This window comes from Colobus angolensis, unplaced genomic scaffold (genome assembly GCF_000951035.1).
Source record: "Colobus angolensis palliatus isolate OR3802 unplaced genomic scaffold, Cang.pa_1.0 Scaffold124, whole genome shotgun sequence".
NCBI lineage: Eukaryota > Metazoa > Chordata > Mammalia > Primates > Cercopithecidae > Colobus > Colobus angolensis.
Genome location: NW_012113586.1, coordinates 2,569,491 through 2,597,282, shown reverse-complemented (window position 1 = coordinate 2,597,282; position 27,792 = coordinate 2,569,491). Strand labels below are relative to the sequence as shown.

The 27,792-nt window shown below is 36.2% G+C and overlaps 1 protein-coding gene across 1 annotated transcript in view; it reads right to left on the bottom strand.

Moving 5' to 3' along the window:
- GDAP2 (ganglioside induced differentiation associated protein 2) overlaps window positions 1-27,792 on the bottom strand; it is a 66,591-nt gene that overhangs the window by 12,051 nt on the left and 26,748 nt on the right. Inside the window, exons 7-13 of the mRNA XM_011933063.1 lie at window positions 25,815-25,974; window positions 23,655-23,811; window positions 12,685-12,761; window positions 11,566-11,642; window positions 8,499-8,638; window positions 6,524-6,578; window positions 2,727-2,870 (exon numbers count right to left, since the gene is read on the bottom strand). Of these exons, the coding sequence (XP_011788453.1) occupies window positions 2,727-2,870; window positions 6,524-6,578; window positions 8,499-8,638; window positions 11,566-11,642; window positions 12,685-12,761; window positions 23,655-23,811; window positions 25,815-25,974 (810 nt within the window). The remainder of the gene's footprint in view (window positions 1-2,726; window positions 2,871-6,523; window positions 6,579-8,498; window positions 8,639-11,565; window positions 11,643-12,684; window positions 12,762-23,654; window positions 23,812-25,814; window positions 25,975-27,792) is intronic.

Genomic DNA, 27,792 nt, shown 5'->3' with positions numbered 1-27,792 from the left:
TCTGGTTCCAGCAATGGCTCAAAGGGTTCCAGGTACTGCTTGGGCAACAGCTCTGGAGGGTGCAAGCTGTGAGCTTTGGTGGCTTCCATGTGGTGTTAAGTCTGCATGCAGCATGTAAGAGTGGTGGAGGCTTGGCAGCTTGTAACTAGGTTTCAGAGGATATATCAGAAAGCCTGGGTTCCCAGGCAGAAGTCTGCTTCAGTGGTGGAGCACCTCCAGGTAGTCCTCACTGGGGCACTGCCTAGTGGAGCTGTGGAGTTGTGTTGCTCCCATCCAGACCCCAGAATCATCCTGGAAAAACCTCTGGCATTCAGCTTTAACCTGTGAGAGAAGACATGTGGGTGGCAACTGGCAAAGCCATGGGGGTAGGGGTGCCCAAGGCCTTGGGAGCCCACCCTTTGTACCAGTGTGCCTGGTATGCAGAACATGAAGCCAAAGGAGATTATTTTGGAGATTTAAGATTTAATGTCTGCCCTGATAGGTTTTGGACTTACAAGGGGCCAGTTACCCCTTTCTTTTGGTCTGTTCCTCTTATTCCTCCCTTTTGGAATGGGAATGTTTACCCAATGCCTGTACAATCATTATATCTTGGAAGCAAATAACTTGATTTTCATTTTACAGATTTACAGCTGTGAGGAACTTGCCTTGAGTCTCAGATGAGACTTTGGATTTCTGAGTTGGTGCTGGAACAAGTTAAGACTATTGGGGACTGCTGGGATGGAATGATTATATTTTGCATGTGTGAAGAACATGAGGTTTGGGTGGCTAGGGGCAAAATGCTACATTTTTGATATTTGACCCTCTAAACCTCATGTTAAAATTTGATCCCCAGTGTTGGAGGTGGGGTCTAATGCCAGGTGTTTGAGTCATGGTGTGGGGTGGATCTCTCATAAATGGCTTGGTGCTGACCTTGTGGTAATAAGTAAGTCCTTGCTCTATTAGTTCCTGTGAAACCTGGTTGTTAAAATGAGCCTGACACCTCCCTTCCCTCTCTCTTGTTTCCCTTCCCACCATGTGATCTCTGCGCACACTGGCTCCCCTTACACTTCTGCTATGAGTGGAAGCAGCCTGAGTCCCTCACCAGAAGCAGATGCTGGTGCCCTTCTTCTCATATAGCCTGCAGAACCATGAACCAAATAAATCTGTTCTTTATACTTAGCCTCAGGTACTCCCTTATAGCAACAAAGAAATGGACTAAGAAACCCTCTTTTGATTTTTCCCCATTTTGCCTCTCTTTGATCTAACATCTCAATTTTAGAAAGCTCTAGCATAGGTACAGAGAGCAATCTAATGAGCCAAGTGTTAGATTGTAAGTTAGTCTACTTAATTTTGATTAATTACATTATTATGCTTGTATTTACATAAAAATATAACAGCTAAAATACACAACCAAACAAAACAAAAAACAAAACCAAACTTGAGTGAGGTGGAGCTATATTTAATATTTAATGAAAGCCTGCTTTATAGGCCCGTAAGTATATAGAAAATGCTTTGGCTTAAAATACAGTCCTTTAGGTTTTCTAATCAACACCCAACTTGTATGTTTCTATCCCAGAAAATAAATGATAAATCCAGATACTAGCTATGAATTGTCATTCGAAATTTTAAGTATAAAAATGTTTCTTAGTGTCTTTCACATTTTCTGCTATCCATTTTTTTAAGCATTAAGATGAGTGATGTAGAGTTCAAAGGAAAAACACTAAGATCATTTTCTACTCCAGCAATCTGCAGTAAATACAAACTAATGTACTCTTTTCTCTTCTCTATATTCCACAACTTTTGTATCTATGATCCAGCTGCTCCAATTACAAATCCTCTACAAATCCTCTCTGTACAAGAGTCAAACATGAAATTTTATTAGTCATTAGATCACATTATACACTTTACTCTGCACATAAGGGGAAAAGAATTATAGCTAAACTTAGAGAAATGTTAGAGAGAAATTGTGCTGCAGAATTTTTATTTTGTTGTATACACATTGCACAATAATTAGGGAAGAATAATTTATTTCAAACTGAGTATCTTTGAAATATATCCCCTGGTTCATGAATAAAGATATGCAATCAACAACAGTTAAACAATGAGCTTGATGAGCTTTTGGCCAAGTGTGTTACTTTTTTTTTTTTTTTTTCCAAAAATTACTAAGGTGAAACCATGAATAAACACAATAGAATAAATTGATGAAATTCACGAATAGTCCTTTGACTAGTGCTTATGTAACAGATTCATAAACGCATCTATAAATAATAACACTATCAGATGATGCTCTTAAAAACATTATACAAACTTTTAGAAAAATGAAACTTTTGGCAGGACAAAGACTACTGAGATAGGCTACATGATTTACAATTAATTCTAAAAGTGATCACCAATAAATTCTTCTGGCTCTGTGTGGATGGAAAGCCATTCAATCTTAAGAAAATTAGGTAGAGGTATCTGTTTTAAATATGGTAGAAAACTTACAATACAAACGAAAACTAGTTCCGAATTCACAGCAGAGAGATCTCCCACTGAAACGTTTATATGGGGAAAATGTCTCTCTTGGGACAAACCCTTTTCCTAACGTTATCATGGGGAAAGGATGTTAAGTGATATTACCAAGTTTACTAAGATTCGCTAATTTACATTAATATCCGGTAATGACAGGATGTTGTGCTCATAAGTGCTGCTCTATAGAATAGTTAATATACCATACCAGGTGAGGGAGAACTTCTGGTACTTCTTACCCTGGCATCATATTCAAGGACAAAAGGAGGAAAGTCGATCTGTTCTGGTGATATGGCAGAAAACAGCTGGTGGAGGCTGTCCACATGGTGGATTTTGTCCTTCAGTCCTGAGACAGAAAAGGTGGTAAAAAACCATGTTGACACCTGATTAATAGAAGAGAAAAAATAATTTAAGCTAGTTGCCATAGTTAGAAACATAAACACAATTTGGAAAATTTATAGTAGATAAAAACTATATTTCAAAATCTTAAAATAACTAGTGTTTTTCAAAGTGCAATTTGAGTTGTGCAATCATCAGTAGTTTAGTTGATTATTAATAACATTAAAAAGAAGAAACAAGGATAACACTGACTAGAGACTATAAGAAGAATGAGCTTTGTTTCATGAAGCTTTTGTTTCCATTACATGTATATAAGTTCCCATGTGTGCAGTGTGTTAGTGCTGTACTACATGCTTCTTACTGTGGGTTGTAGTCAAAACCGTTGCATTATTTGGTAGAATAATTGGTGTTCCGGTCTTCTGAAAATGGTTAATATCTCCAAATCTCACACTGTGAATTTTTCAAATGAGACTGAAAAGAAAATTTGCGCCAATATTTGGGACTTATGTATTTTCAGCTGATGCTTGGCATGAGTTTCTTTCTCGAAGTCCATCAAAGTGAATCCCTTGTAGATGTGATGTCATCTTTGTTCATTTCACCTGACAACATGCAATCCCTCTCTAAAAGCTAGTCTGCAAAATTGGTTGGTTCCCCAAAAAAGGATAAAAAATTCTTGATACCAAACAATACTGACATAAACTAGTAATGGCTTGAACTTAAAAATTACTGTTTATCTAAATTAGCAATCACAAATTAGTCCATGTTTATCAACATACTATACAATAGTCCTATGAGGCCGGTAATGATATTGTTGCTATCCCCATTTTACTTACAGAAGAAGATAATGTATGTAGGAAATAGTAAACTGTTTTGAAAAGGACCATTATAGTAAATAGTGCAGGCTTCTTATAATAACATTATCAGAAAATTGTTCATAAGGCATGCCTGAAGGCCCTTGGAGCAGTGCAATATTGGAGGCAGGACAACATGAAAATAAATTAGGAGGCTGCTGTGTCATTTCAAGTAAAAGCTGACAGTGGGATGAACTAATGTAGAGCCAGTGGGAATAAAGATACAGACATAAATTTGAGCAATTGTAAACACACAGAACTGATGCAATGTGCTAGGAGATGAGGTAGAGAAAGTGCTCCAGAAAGGCTCTGTGGTTTCTGGCTTAGGCACTTGGGTAGGCAGTAGTCCCAGGACTAACACAGAGAACACAAACAGCAGTTTGGGAATAGGTGGAAGAGGAGTACATGAGGAGATCTGTTTAAAAATGTTGAACTTCAGGGTCCTGTAAGACACCTAAGTAGAGATATCTAATCAGTAGTTCAATACCAAGGTCAAAGCCTAAGAAGGATAATGATGATGATAAAAATGATGATGATAGCTTACATTTACTGAGCACTTATTATATGTCAGGTAATGTTTTAAGTATTTTACATGTATTAACTCATTTCATGTTTCAATAACCCTAAAAGATAGGCGCTATTATTATTCTCATTTTATAGGGGATAAAATTAAAGCATAGAGAAATTATACTACTTGCCTGAGATGACAAATTGGTAACTGGTAGAGCTGGGATTAGAACCCAGATCATCTGAATCTTGAAACCATAGTTCTAAACATTAGGCTTTATTGCCTCCTCAGATATATGTCTGAAGATTGCATATATTTTGGAGGGTCACTGAAGAAATGGGAATAAAAACGGTATAGAATTAAAGATGAGGGTGGAGAAACACAGAAACACTAACACTCAAAGGATGCAAGCAGGAAGCCAGGGGCAGTGGCTCATGCCAGTAATCCCAGCACTTTGGGAGGCCAAGGTGGGAGGATTACTTGAGGCTAAAAGTGTGAGCCCAGCCTTGGCAACACAGCAAGACCCCAACTCTATAACTACAAAATAAAAAAAATTAGCCAGGCATGATGGTGCATGTCTGCAGTCCTAGCTACTCCGGAGGCCAATGTGGGAGGATCCCTTGACGCCAGGAGTTCTAGGTTACAGAGAGCTATAATCACACCACTGCACTCCAGTGTGGGTGACAGAGTGAGACCGTCTCTAAAAAGAGATGAGAAGAGAAAGAGAGGCCAGCAAATGAGACTGAGAAGCAGCAGCTAGAAGTAGGAGAGAAACCAGGCAAGGTAAATTTCAAAGAAGCCAAGACAAAGTGTGTCAAGGAAGAAGTGATCAACTGTGCTTAAGGCTGCAGGGAATGCAGGTAACATAGAGAGAGAAAAGTGTCTATTAGATTTAGTGACCCAGAAATGATGAATGATTTTGGTGTGAAAAACTTCAGCTGGCACAGCAGGATAACCACAGTGGAGTCATTTAAAAGGTACATGAGAAATGGAGATGGTGAGCATAGAACAAAGATTATACTAAACAATTTTGGTCGTAAAGTAGAGGAGAGAAAAATAGATCTTAGCATTTTTAAAAGTTGATAGATAATTTGGATCCAGCAAAGCGGGAGAGGAGAAAGACGCTAACTGTTGAAGCGAGTTTCCTAAGGAAATGGAAATATACTCTGTAGTTTACGGTCTGGGAAAAAATGCCTAGATTTAAATCTAGCCTTTGCTACTAACTGTTGGTTATCTTGGTTCCTTAATCTCTCTAAGCATCAATTTTCTTACCAGTATAGTGGGACAACTACTGCTAACTATTTCACAGGTATACTGCAAAGCTTAGGCAAGATAATTCACAGGAGGAACGGGCAGATAGCAAGTGCTCAGAAAACTTAAGCTAATGTCATTACTGTGGGATCCACAGCACAGGGAGAGGGACTGTCCTTCATTAAGGACATTAATGAAATGTGTTCATTAAGATGGAACACATTTTTGTGACAGAGAAAAAGGGGGCAATGATAAGAACAGTTAGCAAGTAGGTTTGGAGTGGGAAGGTAAAGATAAAGAGCTCCTTACTGATGACTTCTATGAGTGAAAAAAGCGGTACAATGGATTATTTCAAGTTTAGGTTTTGATGGTCAGGTGTGATGAAAGTGTAAGAAGTCCCAGGTTAATTTAGGGTGACTGACAAGAGTGGATGAAGTGATGAAATGTCAGTTTTTAGCTTGATAGAGAAGAAAATAAAGACAAGATGATATTTTCAGAAAGAGTAAAAAGACCAAGAGACTAGATGTCTTGATGAAGTCAAGATGTAGGCTTAGGTAGTGGGAATACAACTGTGAGCAAGACTGCTATATTCTAGCCCTCATGGATCTTGCTGGCTCATGTATAAGGAAGAAAATTAAACATGCAACTAAAATAAAAACATAACAATGATATAAGACTACAGAATCTAAAGGGGTTACAATGCAAGAACAGCTACTAGCTGCAGGATTGGTCAGGGAAGGATTTCTATAGAAAGTAGAGCTGAGACCTGAAGGTCAAGCAGGAGGTAGCTATGGGCAGAGGAGGTAAGTGTATTCTGTTAACAACAGCATAAACAAGGCCCAGATGAACAAAGAGCAAGAAAAGAGGCAGGGACTGATGGGCTAACGGCTTATAAGGGTTGCCCACAAAGGCGCTGGAGTCACATACAACCAAAACATCAGGACTACAACTCAAGATCACTTAGAAACCAGGAAATTAGCAGTCACAATGGTGACAGCAACAATTAAGTTGCTGAGCTATCATCTTAATACTCTGGGCATGTAGTACACATAAATTCTAGATTTAGCCAAAGAGAAAAATACTGTACCTTTGAACGAAATGTGGGATGAACAAAATAAACAGCCTTCAAATTCCTCTTGTACCTGATCCAAAAATAAAATGACAAAAAAATTAGTATAAGTTCATGCCTAAAACCAATTACTATCATAGACTATTAACTATTTGCCTAGGTATATAAACATAATCAGAGGAAAAAAAAGGCAGCTATAATTTACAGATTGAATTTTAGGTGAGAGTCAAAAACAAACCAGAGAACATTTCATTTTTTAAAGTATCTCTTTTATAGGAGATATTAAGTGCTTCTGTCAGCTGAGCTAGAGCCACCCATAGGTAGGATAAAGTTAAGTAAATTTGTATTTAACAAATTTATTGTGTGTCATTTTTTAATGTGATGCTAGAATCTCTGGGATCAGAGTTAAACAGCAGCGAAATCACTTAAAATTAGAGCAAAAATTTAAACTAAAAGTTTCAGTGGTCATATTACAACAATTAGCAGAATCTGCTGTGTCCCAGAAATTGTAGAGGCCTTCTACTTAAATTCTCCTAACAATTCTATGAGCGCAGTACTATTACTGCAGGTATTTTAGCCCTCCCAAAGTCACCCAGCCATCAAGTGGCAGAGCCGGGAACTGAAGCCAGGCAATACCGCTCCAGAATCATACTCCTATCCACTATTCCATCTGGCCTCTCTACGTGTGCCTGAGACTTTTTTCAACAGTTCAATAATCAACATCAGGTCATGTGAGGTTAATTGGAAAGGACTTCAGAGAAACAGTACAAACTATTTCACAGTTGAGGCCTGTTCCATGTTAAAGAACTGGTTAGTGGTAGAAGCAGAACTTCAGTGGAGTGAAGCTTCCTTTCACATATACAACCCACATTCAGAGAAAGCTAAAAAGGTGTCTATCGGGTAATGAAAGCTTTAATATTCCTAAATAAGATGAGATTTAATGGGAGAAGTAGGATAGCTGGAAATTTACGGTAACTTGCCTTCTTTGTACCCTAACTGTAAAATGGGCTTCTCAATGTAATCCACACAGACATTGTGATGCTACAAATAACAAAACAGCTAACAGGAGGGTTGAGTGTCACTTTTTATTCAGAAAAAATGTTAATAAGAAAAAATGTAAAACACTCCATTTCATCTTTGCTACAGTAGGGTGTCATATATTTTCTGGTAAAATTTCCGTTTTCGGCCAGGCGTGGTGCCTTAAGCCTGTAATCCCAGCACTTTGCTAGGCCGAGATGAGTGGATCACGAGATCAGGAGATCGAGACTATCCGGGCTAACGTGGTGAAATCCTGTCTCTACTAAAAAAATACAAAAAACTAGCCGGGCGTGGTGGCAGGCACCTGTAGTCCTAGCTATTCCGGAGGCTGAGGCAGGAGAATGGTGTAAACCCTGGGGGGCGGAGCTTGCAGTGAGCTGAGATCCAGCCACTGCACTCCAGCCTGGGCGACAGAGTGACACTCTGTCTCCAAAAAAAAAAAAAAAAAAAATGCCATTATCATTTCAAGGGAAATATGCTTTAATGAAAATAATTTTCTAGCTCCAAGTCAGTAACCTGGGTTCAAGTCCAAATTCTGCATTTACTGTTGTGAGACTTTGGGCACATGTTTCACCTTGCAGAATGTCAGTATCTTCCATTTTTCAAACACAGATAATATCTCTCCTAACCAACTCCTGGGTTAAAGGATCAAAGTAAATAATGTTTATAAATGTATTTTGATAAGTATAATACATCATATAAATAGAAGGTAGTATTTTTGTTATTTTATACACAAAGATTGGTAATATGAAAAGTTTATATATGAATTTACTTTAATGCAAAATAAGTTTCAGTTAGGGAGGGTCTCCTATGATTGAAATATCTAATCTATGTGTGATAAAAGTCTTTCTTACATGAAACATCCTTTCACAGAATACAAAGCAATGTTTGCCACTGCTTGATATTAGAAAAGAAAGAAACTATTTCCCCTTCATAATTTGCAAAAATAACTAACTTGACATCAACAACATCGTAGAGTTTCTTCAGGAAGTCAGAATCCAGATGATTGTATTCGCTGGTCAGTGTGTGAAAATACACTAATACATACTCCTTCACAGCAATGTGATCCATCACATGAATGAAATATAAGAGAGCCTAAAAGAAAAAAGGGGGAATAAAGGTGAAGATCATTTTGAACAGTAGTCTATTTCACAGAGGCCAAGAAAAAAACAAAACAAAACAGAAAATTAACCTACTGTCTGCCCTAGTCATTACAGATGGATAAGACAGAGTGATAAGTATCCATTCTCTTTAAAAAGATCTCCAGGAAAGTGAATCATTCCAGTGTTTAATAATTCTCATAAGTGCTACAGTACAATTCCTTTCTGTCTTGTTCTAAGTGATAGAGGAGAACAATCAGTCTCTATCCTCTAAAACAATTCTTCATATACTGGAAAAAGTTCTTGGATCAACGGTCAGGTTTTCCCTCTCTAGGATAATGATATCAAAATCATTAGAAGTAGAATTTCTATACTTTTAATCATTTTTGAAGTTTCTGCTTGAATTCAAAGTCTTTGCAGTCCATACTCAGAAATAGACTCATGGCCTGCACATAACCAAGAATTACTATAGAAAGATATAATGAGTGGTGCCTCACATGATTCATGTTGAGAGCTAGTATTTTTAGATCTTTAGTGCCAATGTTAAGGAGGACGTTGAGAGCAGGTTGAATCAGTAGATGGCAATAGGTTGGGAAGCATTTCTAGAGCTCTGAAAGATTCAAATTTAATGTGACCCAGATCGGCTATAGAAATATTCCATTACAAAAATGATGAATTTAAGGGAAACACTAAAAACAAAACAGAGATAAAATATAGGCAGGGCCAGTATGACCCAGTGGTTTAGCTGTAAACACTCACATAGAAAAAGCTAAGAGGTAATAACTGAGGGATTACTATAAAACAAACAGTTTTCCAATTCCTCTTCAGGTGAGTCCTTGACATTAACATGGTTGGATTAACATGGACTAGGATCCAACTGCTACCAGCAGACAGAAGGGCATTAAGAAAACACAGTATCTTTCCATTCATTACCTGCTTTAGTAACAATTATTATTATCATCATCTATTTCAATATTTTACAGGAAATGATATACCATGAATATCCAGAACCCCAGGCAAGTACACACCAAAATCAAATGCAAGGATTTATGGTTTTAGTGGTATTAATCAAATTATTATGAAAATGAATGTCACACTGATTATTAAGAACATAAATGATTACAGATAGAAACATACTAATGGTATAATTTTCATCAGTTTAGTTATTCCCTGCGCGCGCGCGTGTGTGTGTGTTGTTTGTTTGTTCGAGACAGGGTTGCTCTCTGTCACCCGGGCTGGAATGCAACGGCATGATCTTGGTTTTGGAGATCTTGCAACCTCTGCATCCTGGGCTCAAATGATCCTCCTGCCTCAGTCTCCCAAGTAGCTGGGACTACAAGCATTGCCCATCATGCCTAGCTAATTTTTGTATTTTTCGTACAGATAGGATTTCGCCATGTGCCCAGGCTAGTCTCGAACTCCTGGACTCAAGCGATCTGCCTGCCTCAGCCTCCCAAAGTTTTGGGATTATAGGCATGAGCTACCACACCTGGCTGTGTGCGTATTTTTATTATTCTTTTTTCTCCTCTTACCAGATTGCTGCTTCATCCTCTTTCTGTCCATTCTCCAACCCCCACCCCAGGACAATTAGGATACTCCTTTTTGGCTTTGAATTCAACTTCTTAAGTTTTCTTCACTATATAACCCCATATCACTGTATCACTATACATGATGAAAAAATGTGAAAGACAAATTCTCTCCCAAACCATGAAATCCCTTTCCTTGAGATATTTTCCTTGTTTTTGTGCTTAAAAACAAACAAATAAACAACCCAATGAAGGTCAATGTAGATACAAATTAATGTATCACTGTTTCTCCTATTAAATTATATTCTAAACACTTCTCTACAGTACTTGCCTCTATAACCATAATTTATAAGTCACAGAATATCCTATTTGAATGCACCGTAATTATCTGTGAGGAATTTAAGTTTTAACTTGTTGCTACAAATGACCCTGCGAATAATATGCCAGGTTCGGTGCTTTCACAGTTTTTTTACCCAAACAACAGTGACTGAGAGTCTGAGGACTTAGCCAGAAGTAATTATCAGCTTTTGTCCAACTGGTTTATCTGAAATTCTGTGTAATTCTGCATTTTTAAGTATACAATTTTTTTTACTATGGTTAATAATTACTGATCAGTTCAAGTTATTATCCTTTGAAGTCAGTTCCTAACAAAACTGATATTCTAGGATTCTCTATATATTTATCTTGTGGGTTCAATTGTCCCTTGTATGAGTATTCTGATTTGAATAATGTCAGGGCCTATAGCTACTTCCATACTTTGGGCTATTTCCTTAGTATAAGTTTTCAGAAATGGAATTAATGGATCAATGGGTGTGATCACTTTTATATAAGTTTCATCTTTGATAACAATAATTAATTAAGAGTTAAGGTACCTCATTTTAATTCACCTTTTTTGGACTACTAATCACGCTGAATATTTTCTTATTTTTATCTACCAGTTCCATTTTTCTTTTATGAATCATCTATTATTGTTCTTTGCCTCCAAATGAAGGGATTACAGAATGACGCTATCGTGGGTAAACTACATTTCTGTTTTTTTCTCTTCTAATAGATACTCAGAAATTAATTTTTCTTTTTTCAAAAAAGAAATTGATTACACAATTATAATACAGAATGATTCCAACCACTTACTAGTTACATCATACCCAAAACAAAGCAGCAGTGGTTTTGGAGATCATATTACGGTATTCCAGTATTTTTATTTCTTGGACAGAGAAAAATCAAACCCCTAATTGAACTGAAATGATACAGGTCCACTCACAGAACCAGGTCTGCACCTCTGTCAGTGATACACAATTCAGCCGTGATTCATATTGTAGGCCTTGATTCCAAATTCATATACAACTTATTTTTTCAATCAACATTATTTGTAAAACAGAGCCTTTTTATGGCTTACCTTGTCCATATCTATTAATGTTACAGGAATGTTTCTTCCAACTACCACCATCACTGTTCGACCACAGTTATCAACACCTATAAACAGGAAATGTAATCAGCACCCAGAAACTTCATTCCAAGAATATTATTTGTCTTAGGCTCTGACTTTATAAAATATTCTACGTGAATTTAAAAGATTGAAAACAAGGAAGTATAAGTTGCTCAAATTTCATCTTCCAATTTTTCTACTCTGCAATGACATCTTTTTTTTAAAGCTTCATGAGGGTTTTGATCACTGCCCTTTTAAGAGAAGACCTCTCAAAGATTTTAAATCAAGAACAGCCAAAGATCTTTTAAAATGTTTTATTATTTTCTAGAGATAGGATCTTGCTCTGTCCCTAGGCTGGAGTACAGTGGAGTGATCATAGTTTACTGCAGCCTCTATCTCCAACTCCTGGGCTCAAGCAATCCTCTCATCTCAGCCTCCAAAGCAGCTGGGACTACAGGCATGCACCACCACGCCTGGCTAATTTTTTCATTTTTTTGTAGAGATGGGGGTCTCGCTATGTTGCCCAGTCTGGTATTGAATTCCTAGTCTAAAATGATCCTCCTGTCTCCACCTCCCAAAGTGCTGCAATTACAGATATGAGTCACCATGCCCAGCCTCCCAACAGCTTTTTGCTTAAGCTCACTACAACTTTTAATAACATTAGTGATCCAGGAAAAACTAAATAGCACTCAAATCTGAAAATTACTAAAAAGTACTGTCTGTAAAAGAAATAGAATGGAGAAAGAGTGGGAATCTGGGAACTTTCACTCTCTCCATCACATATTTATGTAAGGTTTGAATTTTGTAGTAGCAAGTATATGGTACTTTTAAAAGCAGACACATTTTTTAAAAGAAAAGGGACACTAGCATGAAATAAAGTTGGCTAATGCAGAACTATAAGTTGAAAATTTTATAGATTAGGACGTTATTTTTAAGATCTTGATGACAGGCAAAACTATCTTCATTAGTACAAAACCATTTTGTTCATAGATACAATAAATGAAATCAGAGAAAAATGAATTTTCAAATAGCATGATTAGTAGGGCTCTAAATCAGTGAAAGAATAAGTTACCATATATTTAAGCTCACCTGTTTGGTATAAGGCTTTTAGAGAAGCAATATCAGACAGATCCTCAGATCTTGCTTGACATAACCAGCGATTATAACTAGGGAAATAAATGATATAATCATTATAATAAACCCTTGGAAATTAAATTTACAAATGGGACCAATTTTTGATACCTTTCCCTGACCCTAAAAATTTTCAAGTATATATTTCATTATAATAGGGAAGGAGTTAAAAAGCATTAAACCATGTAGAATCTCTACTACATGTTATTGATAAAATAAACACAAATGAATTATTGAGAAAGGAAGGTGTTCATTATTTTAAAAATCCTTATGATTAAATGAAGATTGTACAGGTAAATAGCTAAGATACCAAGTATCCAAACTAACCTTGTTTTAAAATACTATTGTTTTCCTTTACTAAAAACATGCATAGAGAAACTCTAAACCAATGGCAGAGCTCCAAAACAGATGCTCACTCACTCAACAAGGATTCGAGTGGTTACTCTATGATAGTTACTGAGAATGCTATCATGAAAGGACATGGTTGCCTCCCTCAAGAAGTTCACTTTTCAGGCAAAGTGCTGTACATGTTATGTGGGATCACAAAGGAGTTGGGTAAATTTATCTGGGAAGTTCTGGCATATTTAATCATCAGTTAAACAAACTAGTTGTAGTGATATCCCACAGACCAAATCATATGGACTGCAGTTTGGCTTTGGCTAAGAGGATGTTAAAGCTGGAAGAGACATTAAAGACCTTGCAGAGGGAAATGACATGCAAAAGATTAATGGTCAAGTTCATCTCAGACTTCCCAGCCTATTAAATGGTAGAGTTGAGTTTGAAGTTGCACTCAGGTCTCTAGATTTCCGGAAAGGTCAGTGCTTTTTCTACTGTATCATACTAATTTCTTGAAATTAAAAGTGCCACTTACTTGGTGGTGAACAAGCTTTCAAGACACCTAAATGTATGAAAAGAAACTCTGAAGTGTCTAGATCACACATGGCAATATCCAGTAACAACAACATCAAAAAGCTTAACCAAGAGAGGGGAGATGTGGCTTCTAATCCTACTGCTTTTGGTGCAAACTTACTGAAGTCATTTACCTTCTGGAATTCAGTTCCCTCACCTGCAAAATGGTGTTCATATGGGAGGGACACCTTTCAGCTATAAAGTACAATTGCACAACTAAAAATATTTAATGGGAAGTCTATCACATACAGACTGAAATCAACAAGTGACATGCCTGTTAGTTACACAGATACTGTTACTGCTTATGAAAAACATAGTGGTACTGCATTACTTCTATAGACTGCCTTCTCAAACTTGTGATTTACCAATCTATGCAAATTGAAAAGTCAAAGACAGTAGCTTTTCATTTTGTTTCAAAGTATAATTTCAAAGTCAAGAAAATGCCTATGTTTATTGTAGTTCTCCCTAAATCATATGCACTATTCCCTATTTTCACACCATCATTTCCCATTTACACTAAATCAAAATTTTATTTTACTTAAAAAATTTTCTTTGACAAATAATGTACATAATGTTTGATATATGGATACATTGTAAAATGGCTGAATTAAGCTAATTAACACATCCATTGCCTCACATATTTATCATTTTTTTTGGTGAGAATAGTTGAAATGTATTCTATTATCAATTTTTGGGTATATAACACATTCTTATTAACTACAGTCACCATATTGTATAATAAATCTCTTATTCCTCTTGTCTAACTGAAATTTTGTATTCTTTGACCAACATCTCCCCAATCCCACCCCAATACCACCAGCACACCTGATAACCACTGTATTCTCTGTTTTTGAGTTCAGTTTTTTTAGGTTCCACATATAAGTGAGATCATGCTGTATTTGTTTTCCTGTGCTTGACTTATTTCACGTAACATACTGTCTTATATCATTAGTATGAAGGTTAAAAGACAAAACTATTAAAAATAATAGCAACAATAATTTGTTAAGAGACAAAAATAATATAAAAATGTAAATTATGACATCAAAAATGTGGGAGTGAAGAATAAAAGTATAGAGTTTATCATGTTTTTAAAAATCATTCTATTATATACTTTCCAATTGTTTATAATGAGACTAAACAGCAAAATATATATTACATCCTATGGGCACCACAGGTCCTAGCACAAAGCATAAAACAGGAATTCAATTAATACCCATTAACTTCTATACTCTGTTCATGTATCCATTGGCTCATTTTTCAAAGATTTATTGAATAAATGCAGTGTTTGCATCATAGTAGGTACTAAATTCTTTCCTAAATGAAACAATAAACATGAGTATTATGCAAGATATTTTGGGGCCTGAGATGAATAAAAAAAGGCTCTTGAGTTTAAAGTTGCATATGTGAGACAGACATATTACAGTACAAAGGAAACTCACTTTGTAATAAGAACAAGACACCGTAACCAGAAGTCTAAATACTCCATCAATCAAATATGTATGCTGAGAAGGGGACTGGTGGTGAGGTAGGAGGTGGGATGAGAAGGTGTAGAGTGGAGGCAAATTCTAGATATGTTGTAGAAACAAATGCTCCCTTCTTGGTATCCCCAAAGACTTCTACCATGTTCAGTGCAAGACTTTACACACTTATTGGAATGGCTATTTCTATTACATTAGACCATCAGATAGAGAATATGTCATATTTGTCTCTGTATTTCCAGCCAATCCCTAGGGTAGTTACTGACACTCAATCTCTATATCTCTCTATCTCTATCTCTATTTATCTATATTCAATGAACTCTGAAAAAAAATTTTTTCAAACTGGAACTCAGGTGTACAAAATGGAATACATCATCCTTAATTGATAACACTCGCATAGCTGGTATATGCATGGTCCACTTAGAAGACTAGTTATATAATTATTCATCTTTAATGAAGTAATAAGCACCCTAAAATTTACCACTGTAACAAAAATTAGCACTTTCACAATAACCTTCATCCAATCATGTGCTACTTCCCACCGTTATCTGGAATTCCAGGTTAATCACTTATTGCTTTCCTTTTTATATCGTTTTAAATTCAACTACATGTAGTCAATGTAAGACATTTTTTGTTTGTTTTTAACTAGTTAAAAAAGCTTATCATACTGTATATAATCTCTTGGGTCTTATGTTTTTGACTTATCATATTGCTAACATTCATCCATATCATTGGATTTCAATGTTGTTGACTGATTTGGACAACTACAGGTTTAACATCCCAAATCCAAAAACACAAAATCTGAAATTCTCCAAAATCCAAAACTTTCTGAGTGCCAACATGACAATTAAAAAAAATGAATGCTCAATGGAACATTTCAGATTTTGGGGATTTGGGATGTTCAACAGCTAAGTATAATACAAATATTTCAAAATCCAAACAAATCAGAAATCTGAAATACTTCTGGTCCCAAGAATTTTGGATATGGCATACTTAATTTGTATGTATCATGTATTCATACTAGACAAAAACTATAGATGTTTTTCATTCACTCTCTCACTGATGGGCACTTGGGCCGTTTCCAGGGTTTTGCTATTGTGAAGATGGCTACGATCAACTTATTTTGCGTGTCTCCTGGTATACATGTGTATGATTTATCTTGAGTAGATACCAATGAGTGAAAGTGCTAGGTTACAACGAATGTTTAATTTTAGGAGATAAGGACAAACCTCTTTTCCAAAGCATTGCACCAAATTATACTTCTATTAGCAGCATATGAGATTCTGTAAATCTCTGTCCTCGCCAACACTTGCTACTGTTAGATGTTTTAGTGTTTTCCAGTTGGACAGGTTAGAAATGGTAAAGCATTTCTCCAGTCAATAACGAGGCTGAGATTCTGGTCATGTTGACTTGATTCTTTCTATGAGATGCCTGTTCCTATCATTTTTCCATTTTTTATTGGGTTATTTGATTGTTTCTCACCAAGTGGTAGTTCTTTACACATTCTTGATGCTAATCATTTGTTGTGTGTTTTGTGAGTATCTGCCCCCATTCTGTAACTTGCTTTTCACTTTGTTTAAGCTTGGCTCTACTTTCTAAAGTTCTTAATTTTAATATAGTCAAAATTATTTTTTCTTTGGTAGTCAATGCTTTTCATGTGCTTAAAAAAATCTTCCCTTTCTCTAAGGGTTGAAGGATACTAACTTAACTTCTTCCACAGGTTTCAAAATTTTTAAATATTTAAGTCCTTAATCATCTAAAGTTTGGGATTTGTCCATAGTGTGAACACAGAAATAGTATAAACTCTAAAATGTTTTAACCCTTGATTCATGATTAACAACTTGAGATCTAAAGATAGATTTTAGTTGACAAAATCTCTATGAACATATTTATGGGGAGAAGTTCATAGTTTACATCAGATTCTTAAAGGGGTCATGATTTTTAAAAGGTTAGAATCACTGCTGAGACACTGGTCCTGTTCTGGTTTCTAAGGACCATGCAACAACTCATGATTGCAATCTTCATCAGGTTTCTTCTTTATTCTAATTAAGTCTCTGCCATTCCCACTATAGGTTGTGTAAGTCTGATTATTTAGTCATAATTTTAAAGAAATCAACAGTTGGGAAGAGTAAAAGCAAAAGATTGTTACTCTTCTCACTCAATGGACAGTACCCTCCTTTTTTTCTAAACTTCATTATTCAAAGAATATTTCATGTTTTCTATTACATTTCTTATAAACAGCACCTCACTTTTTGCTATAGTGTTTTGTTTTGTTTAAATAAAGACATGGAATCTTTTGTTCCAATCCAAAAATCAAAACAAAGCTAAAAGGAAAATATGAACTCAAAATAGTTTCTGCGTTTCCTACAGGATATTTCCCAAATATCCTATATAGAATATTTTCTTATTCCAAATACACAAAATTCTATTATTTTATGGGTAAACATAATAATCATGGATAAACAGGAATACAAAATATGTCAAAATGGCAGAAAAAAGTAGCCACTAGAGTGCTCTAAAGGCAGAAATACTAATTAGTTTCTCAATGGGTTGCAACCAACTGAGGTTGGACACTGTTCTCACAAAGCTAATATAAGCCAATTATTTTCCAGTTAATAAATTACCATCCACCTGTACAGCCAACAGCTGAATGACAAAAAAATTTTAAACTATATCATTCTTAAAAGACTAATAACCAACCCATCTGTGTAAAATCATAGCCCAGGAAAAATTCTGTCTTTGGAATTAACACAGGCTTTCCCAGACCTTATACAACTGACCCATCCTAGATTTAGTTAAGATCCTTGTTGTATGCTCTTATTGACCCTGTACAGTAATTTAAACAATTATTCATATAACTAATTAGTTTAACATTTTTCTCCTCTGCAAGACCGTAAGCTCCATGCAGGAGGGTGCTATATCTATCTTGCTTGTCACTTTATTACTAGTAGTATCCAGCACAACATTTGGCACATTAGTAAAAGCCTATTAAGTATTTAATAATGAAGAAGATAATGATTTTGTTGAGAAAAATGACATAAGGGTCACAGGCAACTGAATCTTAAGCCAGTCAAGTAATACTAATAAAAAAGGAAATAAAATATTCCTGTAAAATAATGTGAAGAGTTTCAAAAGCAGTATTTTTGAAAAAGAATATCTAGGTTGCTTCCTAATTTTGGTAAGTAAACTAATGTCTACCTTATGATACACCCAAATCAGAATCACAACTGGATGGCAGACCTGGATTAGAAAACACGTCTAATTTTTCCCATGTTAAAAACAATTATTTTGAAGAGATACTGAGGTGGCAAGGCAGTGCTACGAAAGGAGTGACATAAAACTATTGCCAATCCATGTGACCTTTAGTTTCGTTACTGATGGAAGAACTGAAGGCTTTTGAAAAGATATTTCCTAACTAAAAACCTACTTATTTTTACATTTGTTCAACCTAAGTAATTAACATAATCAACAGAAGCCAGACTCAATATGTGAAAATAAAAGCCTGATTCAGAGATATCAAGAGAAAGAAATTTTTAAAACTACAACCTACAACCTCAAATACGGCTGAGCATGCAAACAGATGACTTATAGCTTAGTTACATCATAAACTCCTCAACAAACAGCCATCAAAAACTTTTTGGTCTCAGGACCAAAATATATCCATATAAAACACAGACATTTTTATGTTTTTATAAATTATTGACGACCTTAAACATCTTTTGTTTGTGTCATTTATATCTACCAGTTCTCACATTAGAAACAAAAAGAGAAATTTTAAAAATAAACAATGAAAAACCTATTTTGTGAACACAACTTTTTTTAAAAAGTTGTATTTAGAGAAAAGAGTTGTATTTTTTAACTTGCAAATCTCTTTAATTTCTGCTAGATTCTCATATGTGCGTCTGCATTTAAATTACTGCAACATCACATACTGAGTGGCCTCCAGAAAACTCCATTGAACACTGTGAGAGAATGTGAATGAAAAAGAAAAATAAGTCTCAGTAATGTTATGATTTTTTTCTTTTCTTCTTTTTTTTTTGAGACAGGGTCTCTCTTTCATCCCAGCAGGAATACAGTGGTGTGATCACAGCTCACTGAAACCTCCACCACCTCCTAGGCTCCTCAGCCTTCTGCATAGTTGGGAACAGAGGCATGCGCCACCATGTCTGGCCATTTTTTTTTTTTTCTTAAGAGACAGGGTTTCATGAACTGGACTCAAGCAATCTAACCTCCTTGGCCTCCCAATGTGCTGGAATTACAGGCATGAGCCACCATGCCTGGCCACATTATAAAAACAGTATATCAGGTTCCCTGGATCACACTTTTGAGAAGAAAACAGAGTATCAGGTTCCTCCCTGGACCATACTTTTGAGAACTGGTTATCACTGTTAAAACAAAATAGCAAGAGGCCAATTAGCTTAGGGTAGTTTCTGTACCAGGAACCCTTACATAACCATATCACAACTTAACTTAGAAGAATCCCTTGTAACTGATTAATTTTAGAAACAAACAAACAAAAAGCAACTAAACTGAGTTTCAGCCAATCACAAATGGCAAACTAGCTGGATCATACCCAAATAAAGCAAATGCCTAGCTGTAGCCAATCAAGTAATTTCTTTACTTTGCTTCTGCCATCAGTCTATAAAAGTCTGCTGCTCATGCTGCTATAGTGAAGTTCTCTGAACTGCTTCTGGTTTTGAGTGCTGTCTGATTCATGAATACTACTTTGCTCAAATAAACTCCATTAAGTTTACTTTTCTAAAGTTTTTAACATCACTCTGAAGTAGTCTGCTTTATAGATACAAGAGAAGACCTCATTTTCAATCATCACAGACACCGGGCACATAAATGGGAAATCAGAAAAATCTTTTGGTCAGATATAGCTCCTTACTCAAGCAAATAGCTTTGGGAGCCATAGGTTATGCTCTTCTCCAAGCCTGCAACTATGTGTTGACTTCACACACACAACCTGACTGCAGTTCTGAACTTCTGTCTCAATACCTCTGACATCTCAAGGTAGTGTGGCTCATTCATGGACTTCCAGAAGATGGGGAGTACTTTATCTCTGTGTACTTGCAACTAGAATATTTTCTTGTAGAATAGGTGTTCACTGTTTCCTAAACAAAATGGAAAAAGTCAACTGTGTTACAAATGTGACTCTCAAGATCAAGGTCCTCTACCAATACAAAGGATAATGCTTTACATGCTATAGGACTCCTTTCCAGAAAGTGTGGAATCAGTGAATATAAATTTATTTTAATACTGGCTTAAACTAAGTTACTAAGTAAAACTAATCAACTCACTTAGAAAAACAACAACAACAACAACAACAAAACCAGCAACCAGTCCAAAGACAAACTTAAAAATTCCAGATATCCGTACCATTTCATGGAAAAATGAGTTAGGTATGTAGTAAGTTTGTGTGTATTTGTGTGTGTGTGTGAGCGAGAGAGAGAGAGAGAGGGAGAGAGAGAAAGAGAAAATGGACAGAAGAGAACAGGTTGACTGATTTCAGAAAGGTGATAATTATGTGGTTCTTTGTATGTGAATATAAAAAGTCTCTAGTCCTTTTCCAACTCCTCTGACATTGGCTTGTGTAAGTGGGTTGAAGGTGAGTAGAGAAGGGAGATATGCTACAGGGGCTACGTTGAAGGATCTTCCTTAAGTAGCTGTAACTGTGGGCAAGCCACTCCATAGGATCAATTTACTTCATGTAACATAATGGAGTCACACTAGGTCAGTGATTTAGGGCCCAAAAGGATCATCTAAGAAACTTTAGAAAGAAGATTTCTGAGTCCTTTCCATGGAGGACAGGAAGTTTGATATAGGAAGTTTGGTGTGGGGCACAGATTTTTAACAAGCACTCTTAGTGATTCTAATGCTGATAGACTGTGGACCTCATTTTGGAAAACTATTAACAAATGATCACCAAAATTCCTTCTAACTATAAAGTATTGGTGAGAGATCACAGACCAGTGATTCTCAAAGTGTAGTCTGTAGACTCCTAAAGAGATCCTGACGTGCCTTTAGGAGGTTGTAAGATCAAAACTAATTTTGCAATAACATTGTTTGCGTTTTTCACTGCATGGACATTTACACTGATAGTGCAAAAGCAACTGATGGGTAAAAACAGCTGGTAATAGCCTTACCACAAATCAAGGCAGTGGCACCAATAAACAAAAAAGGCCAGCTGCATTTAAGAATGTCTTCGATGGAGAAGTAATGATTATTAATTTTATTAAATCAGTCCTTGAGACCTCATCTTTTTAAATTAATGCAAGACAAAATGGGAAGAACACATAAAGCACTTTTGCATATTGAAGTGTGAGGCTGCCTTGAAGAAAGTCGCTATGTGATTGAGTTGTGAGCTGGACTAGTTGCTTTTTTTCATGCAGCACCATTTTTACTTCAAAGAATGACTGGCAAACTATAGTTATTCAACATGAATATTTGGCAGGTGTTTTCCCAAAAATGAATAAAGTGACCCTGACATTTCAAGAAAAATAACCAACAGTATTTGTTGCCAATGATAAAACTTGAGCTTTAAATATATATATATTTGAAACATTTTTATTGTTATCAGAAGCTTGGCAGTTCCTAACATTAAATACTTTTCTGATGAGATTGGCGATACTGTACAATTGATACTAACAAATATAATTTTTTGATACTGTGTAATGAAATGTGTCAATATTTGGAGCTCTGAATAATTCAATGAATGGATACTTTCCAAAAAGCTAACGTATCATGTTATAAAGCCATGCTATACATTCCTATTATGAAATCTGTTCCAAGTACAGAACAACACATTTTAATATAATAGAATTCAAAAATTCATGGATACAGTTTGAGATTCTGCATTACAACTACATTTTAAAACACTACTATTTATCAAATTCTGGTACAGTATCAAAGAATATCCCAATTATTTTAAAAGGCTGTTAAAATACTCCTCTATTTTCCAATTATAATCTCAGTGAGGTTAGGTTTTCTTCACATACATTAGTCAAAACAACTTACTGCAGCAGTTTGAATGCTGACATAAGAATCCGGCTGTCTTTGATTAAGTCAAACATTAAACAATTTGCAAGACTTAAAAAAAAAAACCACTATCTTTCTCATTAAATTAAAAAACAGTTATTTTAAAATAAATAAATAATTTCTCATGTGATAAATATTGAAAGATATAACCCATAAAAACAAAAGCTCTCTGGGGTCTTCAACAATTTTGGAGTGCAAAGGAGACTCGACACTAAAGAAGTCCCAGATCCCAGTAATGTGAGGAGACCAGGCACAGCATTTAATGAAAAATGTCCACCAGATGAATCTTAAACATATGGCCAAGTTTAGAAACCACTGAAAGTATCATTTGACTGTGACTACCTCACTTGGAAAAGCTGTTCCTTGGTGCCCCCTAGTGGCTCATATGCTTTTGTTTTTTAAATTAAAATCAGAATAAAGGAAGACCTGGGATTGAGGAGACACAAAATACTAATTCTGTAAGGGACTCGAGAGATCATGTAGTCCAACTTCCACTTTATCAGTGGAGACAGAGAGCATGGAGACATCATTACAATACAGCGTGAAAAATACTATGCTATGCTTTGGGTGAGAACAGGGTATGAAAAAAACATACAGGAGGTGGCATCTATTCCAGACTTGGGAGGTAGGTCTCCAGAGGCAATTGCTTTTGAAATCTGGATAGAAATTGAAGGATGAGAGTAGCCCATTCAAAAGGAATGGCAAGTACCAAAGCTCAAAGATAAAACAAGCCATGATTTGCTCAGTATAACAGTGAACAATTTTAAGAGCCTGACAAGTACCAGGTTCTGTGCTAAAGCTCATTACATTACCTCATTTAATACTCACAAAAACCCTATGAGGTGCGAACCCTCAATCAACCCTATAAGGTAACAGATAGTAGACATTTATAGTTTATTTTTTTAAAATTTTCTTTAGACTTTTTTTAAAAGCAGCTAGCTTTACAAAGACTGGATCTTTAGGAAAGCTTACCCAAAAGTATAAAGCTGCTTCTATGTTTTTAAAAGGATTTATTCAAAATTGCTTTAGAAGACATATGAAAGAAACGGAATGGTTTGGATGTCTTATAAGGTCCTTGGGATAAGTCAGGGAGAAATAAAGCTCCTTTAAATTTAATTAAACTATAGATTATGCTTTAATTATAAACATAGTAGAGCTAAATAAAAGCTTTATAACCGCCTTTCCCTTTTCCTAATTTCTCCTTTTAGAATATAAACCTATATTATGGAGGCACTATGATTATAGTAGACAGGGTAGGAGCTCTGAAATCAGACATGTATCTGAACACTGGTTTCACCACATATTAACTGTGGCCACTGATAACTTTCTTAACTTTGAGTTTTTGTGCCTCCGAAGTGAGGACGACATCTTCCTTACTGATGGTCACGAAAAATACATTGGAATGCATTATGTATACACGTAGCTCACGTATCAGATGTAAAGTCCCTTTCCTGCTTCTGATGTCCTTATGTATCTAACAGTCCTGAAGAGTTGTCTTACTTTCTTTGATGCTGCTTCTGCAGAGCTGCCTCTGATAATTGCCCCTGAAGGATCAGTTTTCTTTGCTTGTCAATATCTCCTTCCATTCGAGCAAAAGCGTGAGAGCCAATGAAAGAGAGATCAACTCCCAAGCCTTCATCCTCCTCTTCTTGGTTATCTGTAACAAAAATGCTACTATCAATAGAGAGCTTATGCTAAAACTAGATAGTAAATGAAACAGATTGTGAATGCTGTAGTAAGGATGACAGTGAGGTAACTCAAAAAACTGGGGTCAAGGTTATTTTTGAGAATGAAACTGTGATCAGATTTAGGCATCTGTAAAACTGAAATAATGAAAGAAACTGCCTGTCCATTAAAGGTTTAGTAATATGTGAAATCCAATCAGGGTGACCTGGGTGTAACCCTAGGAAGAAAAGAGTAGAATGTAATCACACACAAAAAGACAGAAGTAATTAGACTGCATCTGGGTTTAACGATGGCTCATTGCACAGCATCTGACAAAAAAGAAGTATAAAAAACAAGCATTTAGGAAGGTTTATACAGCACTGTTGAAAGAGGAAGAATTTGACTGCATAAACCTCAGCTGTTCTGTCAGGTAACATTCCAAGATGGATGTACCAGGATCACAGAGTATGATCTACATTCCTTAAGAAATATTTCAGTTATAATGTAGCATCCTGGTTTTCTACACTGTCATACAAACCTAGTTATTTTGATCTACAAGAGTTACAGTTCTCACTACAAATTAATAAATTAACTTTCTAATCTGTCCACACAACCACTGTGAGTTGGATGAGTAGAAATCAGTCTCTTAGGAACAGAGTATCTCTTAGTGTGGTATTCACTGCCTTGGTAGATCTGTTACCCAAAAACAAAACAAAACAAAACAAACCTTGTACCATGGGGGAAATTCCCAAGGCAATGCCAGCACTTGAATTCCAAACTGGTGGACAATCAGCTGGAGTTTCCCCACATCTACTTCACTGCTCCTCAAACTGACAGGCCAATAGATTGGAAGGGCCTGCTTTCATTAAAAACACCCCTCAAGTAAAGCTTGGTTATACATATTTTAACAGATTTAACATTCTACTTGAAAATATTTAAGAATGCTAAGGCGTACATCTATCACAAAAAGTATTTTCTGAGATATGAATGCAAAATCAAACACTCTGGGAATGGTGGATAGAAGAGAATCTTTTAGTAAATCAATGAGTCTTATCTACTGCCCAGCACTCAAAGTGGTTTTTGTGTTCACCACTCATTATCACACTAAATGCATTTTATGAAAGAAAAATTTTATGGTAGTCATAGGCATGAGGATTTCAAAACAACTCTTTGCATTATTTCAAGGATATACTATACTGGAGGCTCACCCAAATTGCATGGGTACCCCTTCAGCAAAGCTTGGTTTCCAGACATTTCACGTTTTCTGATGCTAGACCACTTATAATTCCCTCCACTTGATGAAAGTCTATGTACTTGGGATAAAATCTTGAGTCGCTTCCTACCGATTTTGGCTTGGTGCTCATTTTTAAAAGAAATATTCACCCTACGAATTTCACAGTAATTCCCTAAACTGCTGGATTACAAGATTCAGTCCCAGCACTGAAGCATGTGAGGCATATCTCCACAGACGGGACTTAAGACCTTAAACATGTACACATGAACATCACTACAAGATGTCACGCAGAGTAGATTCAGAAGGTCCCCATCCTAACACATTCTACCCACTGCTCCAACCTACGACAGTACATAACCCGAAGAAACAAAATGAATGGTTATAATATTCTCGTCTTAGTACTTAATGTTAAGTATGATTTTTAGAGGATACTGAAAGCTGTTCAAAATGTTAGACAATAACATACTTTACTATCTCAATAGTGTCCTGCATGAAACTATAACCTCCATCAGGGTTAGAATGTTGTTATAGCCACCTCTTAATCCCCACTGTCTAACACAGACTTGACATATATCTATCTATCTATAATTTTATTTGTAATTTCAAGAATAGAACTCGAAAACTTCTACACTGGTCTTGATAGTAGTGTCATGGTAACAGAGAGTTTTCCAAAAGTCAAGCTGAATTTCTTACTTCTTTGGTGATTGGTGCCTTATTTTTGCTCCTTAAGAGGGAGATTTAAAAAGAGCTCTAGAGCTCACCTTCTGGAGCACCAGGTTTCTCGCTTATTCTAATCTGTCGTTCAGGCACCACAGGCTCCCCTTCTGCATTTCCAATATCTGCAGGTAGGTACGGCAATGATCGATTCTCCTCTTTTAACGACCTTGGGAAGTACAGAGGTAGCAGCTTTTGGTAAGTAGCCTGTATCAGAAAAGCAAGACATTCTGTGAAAAATAGCACAAAACAAAGAAGACCTCAGCAGTACTTAGCTGAGCTGTTCATACACTGTGAAGACAACCTCCATCAAGAATAAAGACTTTACGACTTCTGAGCTCAGACTAGATACCGTCTGGAACCCTCAATCAGCTTTTGTGTTAAAGATAAGGATATTGTTATCTAGTCAAGTTAAATGTGATGCCTATCCTAACAATTCCAGGTCACTGAACCTGGAATGCGTAAGTCCTGCCACTCCTGTCCCCATCTGTACCTTCACTTCCTAACGATACCAGTCTCTCAAGATTTGGCTCAGATGCTAGCTACTTCCTTAACCCTCAGTGTGCCATCAGGGTCTGTTCAATCAGGTTTAGCTTCTGAGTTGTTTGTGAAGGATTTCTCTTTCATGATGTTTATTATTTCTTAAAATTTTTTTCAAAGAACAAAGATGAACTTTACTTAAAAAAACAAAAACAGAATAAAACTCATCTTATCTTGTAATTCCCATATTGATTGGTCCACTGGACTAATAGATTTGCAATACATTAAAGGCATGGATGCTCTTATTTGTCCTACCTCTTGAAGCATTTCGCTTTTTCATCTTCCTAGGAATCGTTTTCTCATTACCTAGAATTACTCATCAATTATTACAAACTATACCAAAAAAGACAAATAAAATAAAAAGAAAAAATTATGGAATCACCTGGGACAACGAACTCATTCAAGAAATCATTATCTTTCAGTTTCACATTGTGTTGCCCGCAGTAAAAAAACTGAGACAGAATTCACATACCATAAAATTCACCCTTTTGAAGTATACAATTCAGTGTTTGTTTTTGTTTTCTTTTTTGAGATGAGGTGTTGCTATGCTGCCCAGGTTGTTCTCAAACTTCTGGGCTCAAGCATTTTTCCCATCTCAACTTCCCAAGTAGCTGGGATTACAGGTGTACACCACCAAACCCAGTTTCAGTGGTTTTTTCATATACAGTATTCACAAAGGGGGTATAATCACCACCACTATTTAATTCCAGAACATTTTAATCACTCTAAAACCCATCAGCAATCATTCACCATTCCTTCCTCTCCCACCCCTAGCAATTACTAATCTTCCTGCTGTCACTATGAATTTGCCTGTTTTTGGACATTTCATAAAAATGGAATACAGGGCCAGGCATGGTGGCTCACATCTGTAATCCCAGCATTCTGGGAGGTCGAGGCAGGGGGATCACGAGGTCAGATTGATATCTACCTGACAAATATGGTGAAACCCCATCTCTAGTAAAATACAAAAAATTAGCCGGGCATGGTGGCGCACGCCTGTAGTCCCAGCTACTCGAGAGGCTGAGGCAGGGGAATCACTGGAATTCAGGAGGCGGAGGTTGCAGTGAGCCGATATTGCACCATTGCACTCCAGCCTGGTGACAGAGTGAGACTCTGTCTCAAAAAAAATAAAAAATAAATAAATAAATAAATAAAAATAAAAATGGAATACAGTATGTGGCATTTTGTGTCGGGCTTCTTTCACTTCGCATGATGTTTTCAAGGTTCACCCATGTTGTAGCATGTATCAATACTTCACTCCTTTCTTATGGCTGAATAATATTCTAACACACATGCACGCACACATACACACACCACATTTTTTTATATCAATTCATCAGTTGATGACATTTCAGTTGTTTCTACTTTTTGGCTATTATAAAGAATGCTACTGGCCGGGCGTGGTGGCTCAAGCCTGTAATCCCAGCACTTTGGGAGGCCGAGACGGGTGGATCACGAGGTCAGGAGATCGAGACCATCCTGGCT